At 37.5% G+C, this 13,598-nt stretch overlaps 4 protein-coding genes and 1 pseudogene across 5 annotated transcripts in view; 4 read left to right on the forward strand and 1 right to left on the reverse strand.

The window, feature by feature from the left end:
• Positions 1-733: 733 nt before the first annotated feature.
• On the reverse strand, positions 734-1,765 carry Prx6c (Peroxiredoxin 6c). The gene is made up of 4 exons (XM_017074569.4): positions 1,609-1,765; positions 1,173-1,547; positions 1,033-1,108; positions 734-973 (listed from the first exon to the last, which is right to left on the reverse strand). Exons 1-4 carry the CDS (start codon positions 1,689-1,691, stop codon positions 845-847), a joined length of 663 nt encoding a protein of 220 aa, XP_016930058.3. The 5' UTR covers positions 1,692-1,765; the 3' UTR covers positions 734-844.
• Positions 1,766-9,531: 7,766 nt separating this feature from the next.
• Positions 9,532-13,598, forward strand: part of SLO2 (slowpoke 2) — a 108,173-nt gene continuing 104,106 nt past the window's right edge. For both annotated transcript variants that reach the window (XM_070995088.1, XM_065863160.2), the window contains exon 1: positions 9,532-9,666. In XM_070995088.1, the coding sequence (XP_070851189.1) occupies positions 9,587-9,666 (80 nt within the window). In that variant the 5' untranslated portion in view covers positions 9,532-9,586. The remainder of the gene's footprint in view (positions 9,667-13,598) is intronic.
• LOC108008196 (uncharacterized) lies at positions 9,551-11,231 on the forward strand. Its single transcript, XM_065863163.2, has 2 exons — positions 9,551-9,666; positions 10,708-11,231. The coding sequence occupies exon 2, from the start codon at positions 10,738-10,740 to the stop codon at positions 11,158-11,160; it is 423 nt and encodes a 140-aa protein (XP_065719235.2). The 5' UTR covers positions 9,551-9,666; positions 10,708-10,737; the 3' UTR covers positions 11,161-11,231.
• LOC108008195 (uncharacterized) lies at positions 11,458-11,982 on the forward strand. The gene has a single exon (XM_017071987.4). It carries the CDS (start codon positions 11,488-11,490, stop codon positions 11,977-11,979), a length of 492 nt encoding a protein of 163 aa, XP_016927476.3. The 5' UTR covers positions 11,458-11,487; the 3' UTR covers positions 11,980-11,982.
• Positions 12,668-13,355, forward strand: LOC108009213 (uncharacterized; annotated as a pseudogene).

The following is a 13,598-nucleotide window of genomic DNA, read 5'->3' on the forward strand; positions in this document are numbered from 1 at the left end:
TTTTTCACTGTGCTATTTTCGACATTTCAGCTAAAATTACTAAGCCAACAATTCTTAAAACTTATAGAAATAGGTATTTTTAAATTATTTCCAAATTCGCAGAATCTTAAAAAATATATTTTCGAAACAACAAGAACTCAAGAATTACAATCTGAAAAAAATTTACAAATTCTTAAGACTTGGTTACAGGTTTAGTTGCTGATTAAAGTAATTTTACAATCAAAATAAAATGATCTAATATTAACATAGGGCGAACGCAACATTTTTAAAGGAAGAAGTATACAAAAAAATTTTGGAAGTTAAATTTGATAATCTTATGCTGAAAATATCAAATTAACTAGCACACGAAATATAAACGTAATTTTTAATGATTTCATATGAATATGTGATGATATTATATGATATGTATTATATTAATATTGTGTTTGTTTAGCGTATCTCTTTAGATTTCATCTTTCGTGTACCTTTTGCGTGTTGTTATTGGAAAAATAATAGGTATACAAATATTTCATGTCTAAAAATAAAATTTGTAAGAAATTTTAAACATTATATAGTAATTGTGTATAGTAATTTCATCAACTAATAAAATGGTAGAAAATTTAAAAAGTTAATATCATAAATAGTATCTATATTTTACTTTCTTATTATAATTTTCTAATTCCTCAAAGGAAGAGCTTTAAAAAGGAAAGGTTTAAGTGGGTCTTAAGGATTATGATTAAAAATGACAAAAGAATTCGGTTTTACCAAATGGTAAAATAACCTTTATTATATATTGTTACGAACTAATTTATGGCACAAAGTGGAATCGGAATTCAAGTTTTTAAATGCAAATAGCTTCAGGGGTTTAATAGTTCTCGGTGGTGCGGACGTAGTTCACTCCAGAGGGCATGGAGACCTTGTCGAATCCCTTGGGGAAGAGTTTGTGGGCCTCCTCGTCGGTGACAGTGGGCAGGATCATGACCTTGGTGCCGGGCTATTGGGGGATCACAATTAATAGGGGTTCACTTGGGTTTGCAAGGCAAAAATACTCACAGTCCAGTTGGCTGGAGTGGCCACCACCTTGAGGCGATCAGTCAGCTGCAGCGAGTCGATGGTCCTCAGGATCTCACTGAAGGATTGCAAGATCGTTAGTTAGGATACAAATTAAGAAACATCCTCGATGAGGCACTTACTCGACGTTGCGGCCCGTGGACATGGGGTAGAACATGGAGAGGCGCACCTTGTGGTCCGGGCTGATGATGAACAGGGCGCGGATGGTCTTGCCCACCTCGGGGTCCTTCTTCTGCTCCTCGTCGAGCATGCCCAGGCTGACGGCCAGGTCCCGGGTGGGGTCGGCGATGATCGGGTAGGGGAAGTCCCCGGGAATGTCCAGGCAGTAGCTCTTGATGTCGTTCACCCAGTCCACGTGCGAGTTGAGTGCGTCCACGGAGTGCGCCAGGCACTTGGTGTTCCGCTTGGCGAACTCGGGCTGGTGCACCGCGATCCTGCCCAGCTCAGTGGTGCAGACGGGGGTGAAGTCGGCGGGGTGGGAGAAGAGCACCACCCACCTGGGAAGGGAGGGAGATATGGATAAGATTTAATTGGGGAAAGGGTTACGATGGCCCTTACGAGTTGCCCTGCCACTCGTGGAAGCTGATGGGCCCCTTGGTGGTGTCGGCCTGGAAGTTAGGTACGGTCTGTCCCAAACGCATCTTGAAGTACTTGGATAATTTGTCCCTTGGGTATAGTAAATCTGGTAGCTGTGGATAGCTCGCTCACTTGTTGCTCACTGAATACTGACTGCGAGAGCTGCCGCTTTTTATACCCAGTTGGATCGGATCGATCTGGGGGAGCGATAGAGACGGAGAACGGCCTGCCTTATCGCGCATGTTTATATATAGTAGGTAGTGGGGTGTGTAGATTAATAATCAATTCTTAGATGGTGGGAGCGGCGATGGGGAGGGGAAATAAGAGACCTCGTGCAAGGTCTCCATATTTGTTTGGACTGGACTGGGGCCTCTACAAACCGGATTGTGGCCTCACCCAACTGTGGACTTTGTGACGAAATGCTTCTAGAAGTGCCTCTTAGAAAAGTACAGTTTTTCTTATTTGTTTCCCTTTTGAGTCTGCTAGAACTGTCCAAAGAACGCGAATCCTATTAGGACCTGACCCCAAACAGCTGATCCGCTCCAGCTGATGGTTCACCGGCTCCAAACATAAACAGAGAACGAGAGAGCATTTAAATGTTTAATGGTGTTGGTATTCAGTGGCGAAGCACCAACACAACCGAAGTTGCGAGCACACCGATAGTGGGAAAGAGACATCAAGAGAGTGAAGCAGAGTGAATTAGGATTCGTGAGTGCCTGTAAAAAACGCACACTACTATAGATCACAATGCTCTCTCGTTCACGTACACAAAACGAGCCTCCAATTGGGAGAGAAGAGCGACTGAATTGGTGAGACTGTGTGGGTGGGTCTATCGGAAATTGGCACACCAACGCAGATTTCCTCTCACTGGGTCACATGGATGGATCTAGTGAGTTTGGGAAGTCGCATGGACAGATCGCTACTCAGAAGCCAAAAGACAGTACGCCGGAAAGGAACTCTATTAGCAATAAGATCATTATGGAACATACTATCATAATAATGAATTTTATCATGCTGTGCAACGTGTGTAAAGGTCGTTTGAAGGAGAATTCCAGTCGGCATTGTTGTTTACATTGCCAGTTTGTCTATAGATTTTTGTGTGTTATAGGTACAGTCTTCCCTTCCAGTGAAAAAATATCGGTTGCTTACAACGTGAAACCCTAGACCCAAAAACATTTGGTTATATTATACACATTCTGTGGTAATTTTCCATTTGCCGTTCGTTATCATTTTCAAGGTTGTTTCTTGTTTACAAAATGGTTTTTCTGGTCAAGAGGAACGCATGATAGAGAGAGTATTCGAGAGAAAAACAGAAAAAGAGAAAGAAACTATAGAAAACATGGAGCGAACCGGGCTGTAACGTCTGCTCTTAGATCACCGATTGACCGCTAGATCTAACACGTTGTCGAAACATTCAAAATGAGGAGGGAGTCTATCGGATAGTAAGGGAACTAAATATAATTGAATCTATTTTTTCATATTTTATATTTACAAAGCAAAAACGTTTGCTTTGACTCAGGGCACCATTTTAAAATTACAAAAAAAAATTTCCCATATCAATTTTCTATAATCAAAGAAGCTCCAAAGTAGGGTGATGACTGTATTTGACAATATATGGACTTTTATAACAACTATTTTTTTAATTTGTTGAATATTATGAAAATTTTTATAATTTTTGAAATTTTTAAAGGAGAACGATAAATATCTTCTAACGTACATGCGCAGGATGACTTTGCCTTAAAGTATGCTATACAAAATTATTTTACATGTACTTGAACAACGTTTTTGTGGAGTATATCTTAAGGCGCAAACATAACCCTTATGCAATTCAAATTCTTTCGCTTACAATTATTTAAAAAAATGTAAATCCTTGAATATAGTTCATTTTTCGAAAGTATCCCTATTTGCGCATCCTTGACTGTCCAATGAGCTTTTGCGCCTGAAAGCTAACGCTCGAAGTCAGCTTGCGAACAGCTGATTTTGATAAGCACCGCCTTCGCCCACGCCGCGTGTTTTCCTTCTTTTGCTTTTGCTTTCGTTCTTCCGCTTTGCTTTTGCTTTGCTTTTGCCTTGCTTTTGCTTTTGGCGCTCCGGTTCAGTTCAAATTTAGCGATGCGCGCGTGCGGTTGTTCAGCGCTTAAAGAAATAACGGTGAACGGTCTTCGAACTTGGGTCCTATTTATCTGTCTTATTGCCTCGGTGTTTTTGGGTCTAGGGACCGTAATTCGGCGTATTCTCGTATTCTGACAAAGTGCACACCTTTTTCGGAGGAGAAGGTAAAACTTTTTCCGCGAAAACTTTCCCCCATGTTTACCCTTGTGGTTCGTTCGTGTGTGTTTGCCAACTAATCCCAACATGTGAGACTGTGAACAAATCATCTTTAACACTATATTCCCACACCACCAAAAATCACAAACCCCGACCAAAGTGATCTGATCGCCGTCGAAAAAGTTTCTTCTCTGACCAGTGGTAATGCTAAATGCAGTAACGGCTGCCACGATAAAGTTATTTTTTTGAAGAGGGGGTACCAAAAGTTGCCAACCAACAACTGTCCTCATAAAATATGCCAAGACAATTACATCCAGCCAGAACCAACTGCTTTAAGCCCTCTGGCACCCGCCGGCCATCAAAGTGTTAAAGTGCTATAAAAAAGGTACGAAAAAATACTCCCTCGACGACCATTGAATAATGCATTCAATTACGAGTGTCACCAAAAAATAAAAAACAAACAAACAAACAAGAATTTATGCACACGTGCTATGTAGGTGCAAATGTGTATATTCATACGTGGTCTTGTTTATTTTGGACTCGCAATTAATATTTAAGGGGTGCTTTTATAATTAATGCTGATTGTAATTAAAGGTTTGTTAAAAATGTATGTAATGCTCATTGTAAGGCAGGCAATTAGGGTTAAGTGTAATCCCTTAAAATATAATTAGGGTTAATTAATGAAGTAAATGTATTATTAAATATATTAATAAACATCCCTGCTGAACCTGTTTAATGCTTCTATTTGGCTTAATTTCTATTTATTTTGGAAAGTAATGGAAATGTTATCAAATATAATTCTGAAAAGGTTGGTAAAATAGCGAGTAACAAATTAATTCATGTATAAAATTAAATTTTTGTTAAATTAATTTAGTCATGAGACTTTATCCCAAATCGCTAAGTTCAGTAACTTTTTAAAAAAAATTCCAAATATTATGTGATTGAATGTTGAGTTCAAATCCTTCGACTTAAAATATCACAAATTAAGGTATATAAAGGATCAGAGAAAGCAATGCTTAAGCAATCCTAATAATATGTTTTTTAAGGGTTCCATTAAAAGGGTTTCAGCTGTACTTACCCTGATATAAATAAGCCATTGAAATATAATCAACAGCTTATCCGATTTAATTTAGGGACACAAAAGGTGACACCATAAAGCAGGCAAATCGCATTTAAATTGAAAGTCAGCCTCGGGACCCGAAAACCGTTAGACAGATCAGACCGCCATAAGCCTTAAATATTTATAAAACGATTAAGCAAACTTTGTATTTTATTTTGAGTTTTCGAAAAGCTCCATTTGCACCCTCTTTGACGGTGTTTTGTTTTTATATTTGTTTTTTTCGTGAACCAGCACTTCATGAAATGTTAATTTTAATTAAGCGTTGCTGCGCAGCTGAGAAAAGAAGTTGGAAAATAAAAAGCGGGATTAAAGCGATGGGGAAAATGGCGAAAAAAAATAAAAATCGGGTAGTATGTGGGAGTTATGGGAGGTACCTTGATAAAAGACAACCGAAAAATAAAACAATAAGTCTGCTGTGGATGATGAGCAGGTGTGTGTGTGTGAAAATGTAAGGGACAGGAAATGCGAATTTCCCTCACTGGAGAAAAGCGGGTCAAGTTTTTGTTATAAAATATTCCAAGTGTCACAGAAAAATAAACCAACGAAAATCATAATAACGAGTGGATGTTAAAAGGGGGTCGGACAGACCGCGGATGCGGCTTGTTTAGCAGCTCGGGGGTCCTTTAGTTAATACTTGTGCATCAACAACAACAATAAAAGTTACAACAACAACAAAAGTTACAGCAAAAACAACAACAACAAAGACAACTGGCGACGACTTCTTGGGGGACATTGTTTAGGCCGAAGAATAATAAAGACTTGGGAAAACAAAGACGGCAAGAAAAGCCTCCCTCGCCTACAGTGTTGATGATGAGAAACCTGAAAGTACACTTTGAAAACCTATACATAATCAAGAAAATATATACGATTTTTCCGAATCATATATGGAACTTCCTTTTGACTAAATTTGGCATAAAAGACATGAGTTATTTCTCATTTTTGGATTTTTTGTAACTTTAATTTTTATCAAATACTTAAAAAAATAATTTTTCCTAGCCAAATATTAACAGCTTTATAAGGTAAACACAGAAATCCTATTAAAATTAACTTCCACATCGTATTATAAAGATTTTAAATTTCACTTTTATGGAAAAGATACCGACTTCTTAGGCAAAATATAAAAGATTCACCTTAATAACAGATTGGTTAATTAAATAATAAAAATTGGTATCATAAAATACAATTTAATACTAAAAAATTTAATACTACATAAAAAATACTAAAATGTAATACTAACACTATTTTAGCAAACCGAGTTGAAAGGATTTAACATTTTGGAAAATTGTGTAAATATGTTAAAGTAGTACATATTTAAATATAAATTAATCGTAAAATGTATTAAAAATTATTTGTTTTACTTTATTAAGTTGGAAAAAATATTATTTTTTGAGTGTAAGAAGGAGAGGTTGAGGTCCCCGAACGGGACACGCGAGAGCGAAAGGCTTAGGAGCACAGGTCTGGGCAATTATTGTTGATGAATACACCCACACAGACCGATATGAAGTAGGTCTTCCAGCCCTAACCTCAAACCCCTTATGGGGTTGCACGCAAAGTGTAGCTTTTCCTTTTTTGGAAAATAATGGAAAACGTCTCTCCTTCCTGTGCATGGAAAACAATAATTTGTTATCTGTCCGCTCGGAGATCCTCTCACTTTTGGGCCTACAGTCTATAAATCACAAGAAACCGAAAAATATCCATCTATGCGTGGGCTAGCAAATCGTTTTGTGTGCCGGCAAAAAGATAATTAAGACATTATGGCATATCTTATGCCATGGCACATATAACAATGGGAAGGCCTCGCTTAATGTGGTGGCATTTCATAAATAATGATTAGAAATTAAATGGGTTCTGCATGGCGCAGGAAGCTTCTCCATTTACCACCAAAAACAAATTACCAAACTAACGAGCCAAATGGGAGGAAATCAATATTAGGCCAGAATAGATTATTTTCAGCAGCAAGGTATTTAAAATATTTATGTATGCATTTGTCTCAATTAAAACTTGTTTCGGTCGGAATTAAATTAAATTGTAGTTGTTTATGAATAATATGATAAATAATAAAACAAAGCTGGCAAAATGTAGTTTTCTTTTGCCATGAGGTAGGATTTTAAATTGAAGAATCATTGGGATAACAAATTGCAAGCTTGGCACTTTATGTGAATGGATAATAAATTGGTGATTAAATATTTTAAATGGTAAAAGGCAAACATAAAAAAAGATATAACTTGTTTATTTATTTCCCGGTTCAAAGGAATATTATGACTTAAGGAGTTTAAAAGAGTTTTTAAAGAGTTTAAGATACTAAAACTGTTCATGCAGTGAAGAAGTGTATTCCGTAATCATATTATAATGTTTTAAGTTGACAAGTCCTTATTAAAATATGTTTTGGAGTAATCCTTAGGGACTTCTCCTGGCTGTCCATTAATTTACGCTTGTGAGGACTGAAACTTGAATGCCGAGACAGAACACTATAAATCTAATTGAAAAACTAATTTGCCAGCGAGCAGCTGAATGATGGGGAAATTCCAGTGCCAGCTTGTATAAATTTGTTAATTTCGCCTGCGCTAATTTGCTGTAACTAATTAAAAAACACTTTAAGTGAAATATTTGCCAGTCGCATAAATATGCCAAATTGTGAAGACAGAGATACACGGCGGAGCAAATCTAATTAATGTGCGAAACAAACGGGCGGGAAATTTATATAGCGCTTTTGCGGATGGCAAAGGACACCTGGAACCTGGCCCCTGATTTTGTACCCTCCTTCATTTTCATCCTGGCGGCAATAATTGCGTACATTTTTCACAAACAGACAACAACGAGTGGGGCACTTCAAGTGCCTTCAAGTGCCTCCAATCTGTGTCCTGTGTGTGTTTTGTCTGTCTGAGCGATGATTTGATTCGGCTGCCTGTTGGTACATTCGTACCTCTGAAGCCCCAGCATCTATATATTTTATATATACACTATAGCATAGTGTTCTATGGGCCCTATACCATCCTCACTCATGTGTCCAACTGTCTGTTTGCTTATCTGTTTGTTTGTTTGCTCGTCCTTGGCGCTTGTTTGAATTGAATTTGTTGCCCTTTGACGTGAATTGGACTGCTGACGGGCGGGATTTATGGGTCAGGCTGAAAAGGCTTTCAAAAACGCCAAATCAATGCGGTCAAATCGGAGACTTGTAATACAAATTACTTGCAGAAGAGATTCATGTCGATGCTTTGGGCTGTATGGCAATCCAATTGAGAGAAATGATTGATTACTTTCCTTATTAAAGTTCTTAGTTTAACGATCTTTCATTGGATCATTAAAATTTAAAATAAAAAGAAAGCAACCACTTATTTTTTAGTTGCGTTTCCCTGAAGAATTCGCGTTTTCTTTACTATTATGTCGGATCACCTTAAGTAAACAATACAATAAAAAAGAAATCGAGAATTTTTTAGGGGATTGCGAACTAAAAAATACGGTGTTTTTTTTTCTACAACTGCCAAAAAGTTTATGTACCCTAAGCCTTTTAGAACAAGATAATCGAAAGCTATCATATTAAAAACTCCTTAGGGCTTTTCAAATAATAAAACCCTCGGAAAGATCTTTATATATCACTTTAATATTAAAAGTATTTTGATAAAGTTGTTTTCTTAGTATTATTATTTACATTTAAACACTACTTTTAAACACCTTTATAAGTGCTTTAAAGCTGCTTGTTACTTATGCCTAAAAGTATGCTATGAAAAATACCACAACGCCGTTCGGTATTTATTAATAGAACTTTCGGCTTAAAATAAATGATGGCATACTTTTAAACACCCTAAAAGTGCTTTTTAGTTGTTCAACATTTTTGCGACTCCCCCGCAATGTGAACGAAGCACTCAAGTACAACCCTAGAAATGTTGGATACCTTTTTTGTACTTGCCTTTATTGATTTCCTGTTTTCCCATTTGGTGTGCATATTTCCAGAGCCATGTCCGAACTGAGATCGATACACCTGCACGCACCTGTCGCGAGACCGTTGTAATGCTAATAAATTCTCGGGTGCCATTGGTTTAATTAAAGAACCGTCAGAGCCGGACTCCGCGGAGGGTCCTCGACCAGGCTGTGCGGCCTTTGCGGGCTGACCAATTTGAAGAGGTGGGCGGAAAGGTGGAAAGGTAAGGGCATTGTTCGACCAGGAGCATACTCGTCAATCTGTGGACGCGCCTACGCTCGCCGCGGCCCAATCGGGCCACTGGCGGCTATCTGCTGACGGGCACAAGTGCGCCGCGCGAGGATGAGTTCGTCGCAGGACGAAGGCATCTCCAGGATCAGGGCAAGGATAAGGAGCAGCAGCAGCAGCTGGGACGGCGGGCATACACACCTGCCGATGAGTGTTTAATTAATGTGACAGACTTTAGTGATATTCGCGGCGAGGCTGTGGCCCAGACCATCACCGAGCTGAGAGTGCCCACCATAACGACCACAAACATCAGCAACATCAACAGCAACATCCACAGCAACAGCAACAGCAACAGCAGCAACATCAACAGCAGCAACATCAACAGCAACGGCAGCAACATCAATAGCATTAGCAACAATAGCAACATGTCGCGCCTTATACAACCACGATATCGTTTTAGGGATCTATTGCTGGGCGATTTCTCATTCAACGATGACGGCGAAAGGTAAGTGAATTTGTCCATTACATTCACATTGCGCATACGCCCCATTGCCCAGTGCAGCACTTAACGTGTCACCATTTTGCTGACTGCCTCCTAAAAATAGATTCCTAATTACGCCCGCCAACTGCAATTGGCAAAATGATTTTCTCCTTCACCGGGCGATCGATTAATCGATTTTCATTACGATGGGGGTATAACGTCCAGACCTGTCTTCAGAGTTATTCAAACGAAGCTAATCGAAATTAAAGAAAAAGGGACAAACGCTTGTCCCTTTTAATTTACTTAAATGGTGGAAATTTATTATGGTAAGTGCTACACAAACCAGAAGGGTCTTTAAATCATTTTTAAATTGTCCGTTTAGGTGTCTAAAAGTATGCAGTGAATATTAGATGAAGTTTTGAGCTTAAACAAAATTGTTGCCTACTTTTCGACACCTCAAATTTAATTTCAAAGTGATTTTAAAACCCTGGTGTTTTGTGTGGCACCCCCGTAAATCTCGTTCTAAAAACTAGAGTTATTTCATCATTTTAATCAAAACTCAAACACGCACAGCAGTGATATTTTTTTAACCTTTCACCTCTCCCCCAATGCAATTGTTTTATCAAAATCCAGTATCTCACATGAAAACCTGTCTAAAAAGGAGAAACCCTAAAACCAATCAATATCCGCAGCTCTTGCCATTCTGTTTGAGTGTCCATTCAGTGCCACGAAAATTGCAAAAAAACACCGAAAATGGAAGGGAACTGAAATAATTTGATTTGGCCATTGTTTGCTCTAACCATAAAACAAAAAAACCATATCAGTATTTTACATATTCAGCTGGCGAAAATCTTTATGGGTTTTTAATTATTTATTTGTGGCGGAGCAGCGTTGCCCAAAATCGCAGTTAATTCAGTTGTATTCCAATGGCTGAGCACAGCATATCTACGATATTTTTTGTGGCTCTATGCCTGATTCCAATGGGTATAAGTGCTAAAGAAAACGTGTGTGCTGTTTGATATTTATAGAATTTAAAAGAGTGAATAGAACTTAAAATATTTTCAGAACCGCAAGACGAATACAACTTTCTTAAGCATGGAACTAAAATACAATAGGTCATACGTGGAATACTTTGGTTTGGCTCCTGGGGAATCTCAAATGCTGATGATAAACGTAACAAGAGTGGTGAAAACAGCATTCATGGATAATCGCATTGAAAACGAGGCCACTAACAGGACCGTATTCAATATCAAGAATTTTGCCGTCTGCAATTTTCTAAATAACCGCCTGCTCCCAAAGCTTTACTCTGCGTTCTATGAGGAACTTGTGGGTAATTTCACCGCCTTCAAGTGTCCCATTTCACCGGGTGTGTACTACTTAAAAAATAATATCAGAGAAGTCGTTGTGCCTTTTTTTCATCCACCTGGCAAGTTTCGTTTAATTGTACTGTTAAAGACGGAAATAGAAGGATCTTCTGTTGTGGAGCTCTTCTGGCGATATCGTGTTATAAGTCTATAAATTTGTTTTGATATTAATATTAGAGGCACTAAAGTTCTGTAATGGAGCTATACGGATGACAAAATAAAAATTATATTTCCATTTAAAATGTTTGGTAAACTAAAAATGTTTTTTTTTAATGTTTCCCCTTAATTAAACGGTTTAATCTGACAATTAATAGCTCGTTATTGGGTTGAAGTCAAAAGAAATGGGAAAACGATTTGTTCGGTTAGTTTGAAAATGATTTTCAATTTTTATGGTTGTTTGTGGGCCTTCCTGTGGACAGGGGTCTTCGTCTTAGCTGCAGATCAGGAGGTAGTATCAAGGTAGTTAAAAATATACTAATTCATGGATATACCACAGCAACCGCCTGTTTTTAGGAGGGGAGGATCCAAATTCATCATGGAATCTCTTCTCACCAGTTGTGATAACAACTTTGTGGACAATTTTCGAAAAGTTCCCAACACAGTGGATATCTACACCTTTCGCGTAGTGAAACTGGCTTCAGCCTTTACCATCAATATAGCTGTGAGGGTCCTGAAAACGAAGAGAGTAATGTACAAAGTGGATAACCTAGATGGGTGTCAATTCCTAATGAATCCCCTGATGAATCGCGTTTTTGGCTCTGTGTACAAGCGGTTAATCGTCAATGGCTCTTTCTTTAGCTGCCCAATAAAGCCGGGTGTGTATTACCTCAGAAACGAGGGCTCGGTGGACATGTTGCCCAGTTTTCACCCTCCCGGAAGATATCAGATCACCATGCGCATCAGGATGCACGAAAGTAAAGCACCCTTCGTGATGGAGATGCTATGGATATATAATGTAGTTCGAATAAAGTAAATCGAGGACAATGTATAGTTCAATGGTCTATGAAAGTCCTAAAATAAACACCAAACTTATGTTAATTTTTTCACTAACTTATGGACCTAGTTCAAAATAATGTATATTTGTTTGAGGCTTCAATATTATGAAATGATATTTCAGAAATAGGTTATAATGTTTTTTAAAAGAGGAAAACAATGGAATATCTTTAAAAAAAACTGTGATATTATGTTCATATTCAAAATAAAGATACAAATATTTTCAAAATATAAATGCATTCATAAAAGTACTTAAGAAATAAAAAACTTGGGTACTTAATTTGTATATATTTTGAAAAAACAAAATGTGTTTGGTCGCAAAAGCTTTTTTCCGATAGCGTTATAACGTAATCTTCCACCTGAATGATTGGGTTTGTGGTAAATTAATAGCTCATCAGTCGAATTGTGGTTGTGGAAATAAAATCATTTAAGAAGTTGTGGTTCCATGGCATTCAGTAAAGAGGTATTTTCAGTTAAAATGCTATTTGAAAGTACTATCCTTTCAGCTGCAAGTGCAAGAAAATTTTAAATAAATATTAAGGTTCAGCATATAGAATTTTAATTTATTTTTTTTTCTGTCCAAAAGTCTGTTCCTATAATTTGGTTTTAATTATTTGTTATTAATGATTGTGTTTTAAGTCAATTAATAGCTCATCATGCGAAATTTTGGCTTAGGTAATAAAGCCATTTAGTCAGTTGTGATACTATGGCTTTCAGTGGTGGTTCTGTTTTTTATATCGGCCTGTTTTGCATTCTATCTGTGATAGCAAAAGAGAAGGTAAAATCAGTTGTTAGACAAAAGTAATAATTTAATAAAATATATAAAACTTTCACAGCCCTTGGTCTTTCAAAAGGGCAACATAGAGTTTATCCTAGAATCCCTGGAGACGAATTGTGATCATGATTATGTGGAGTACTTCCAAAAGGTGCCCAACACCAAGCTTCTATATACTTTTCGGGTGGTGAAATTGGCCCCTGCTTTTACCATCAATATAACAATGAAAGTGCTCAAAACTCAGAGAGTTTTGTACAAGATGGAGGATATCAAGGGCTGTGACTTTCTGAACAACCCAGTGCTGTTCAAAGTGTTTGGCGAGACCTACAAACACCTGGTGGTCAATGGCAGTTACTTTAAGTGCCCCATCAAGCCGAAGGTTTACTATCTGAAAAATGAGGGCACCGTGTCAATGATTCCCACCGTTCATCCACCTGGTCGCTTTCAACTAACGACGAGGATAAAAATGGCAGAAAGTCGACAGCCATTCGTTATGGAAATGTTGTGGAAATACAAAATTGTACGCATCAAATAAAGTCATTTGGCATTTTTGGCTGTGTAAACGATTTTTGTCTATCTAATGATATGTTGTTACTAACTTACTTGTAATTAGTCATTATGGAAAAGGGTTATTTTGGTTGTTGGTTCGCACTTAATCGATTTCCGCGACCTAATGACAAATATTGATTTTTTTAAACATATTTTTGTATTGCTTAAATATGCAAAATTTTAATATTAAGAAGTTATTAATATATCCTTGAATGTAAATATGTTTTTATGATTTATTTGGAAGAAGATCTTCTATGAGTTTAACTTTTATTTAA

The sequence above is a fragment of the Drosophila suzukii genome, chromosome 2R, assembly GCF_043229965.1.
Source record: "Drosophila suzukii chromosome 2R, CBGP_Dsuzu_IsoJpt1.0, whole genome shotgun sequence".
Lineage (NCBI taxonomy): Eukaryota > Metazoa > Arthropoda > Insecta > Diptera > Drosophilidae > Drosophila > Drosophila suzukii.

Excerpts from the sequence above, each read along its gene's own strand:
- Prx6c (XM_017074569.4), bottom strand. The coding sequence starts at position 1,691 with ATGCGTTTGGGACAGACCGTACCTAACTTCCAGGCCGACACCACCAAG. Across the intron at positions 1,548-1,608 it reads CACGAGTGGCAGGGCAACTC|GTGGGTGGTGCTCTTCTCCC; the intron begins GTAAGGGCCATC and ends CTCCCTTCCCAG. Across the intron at positions 974-1,032 it reads CCACTCCAGCCAACTGGACT|CCCGGCACCAAGGTCATGAT; the intron begins GTGAGTATTTTT and ends ATCCCCCAATAG.
- LOC108008196 (XM_065863163.2), top strand. The coding sequence starts at position 10,738 with ATGGAACTAAAATACAATAGGTCATACGTGGAATACTTTGGTTTGGCT.
- LOC108008195 (XM_017071987.4), top strand. The coding sequence starts at position 11,488 with ATGGATATACCACAGCAACCGCCTGTTTTTAGGAGGGGAGGATCCAAA.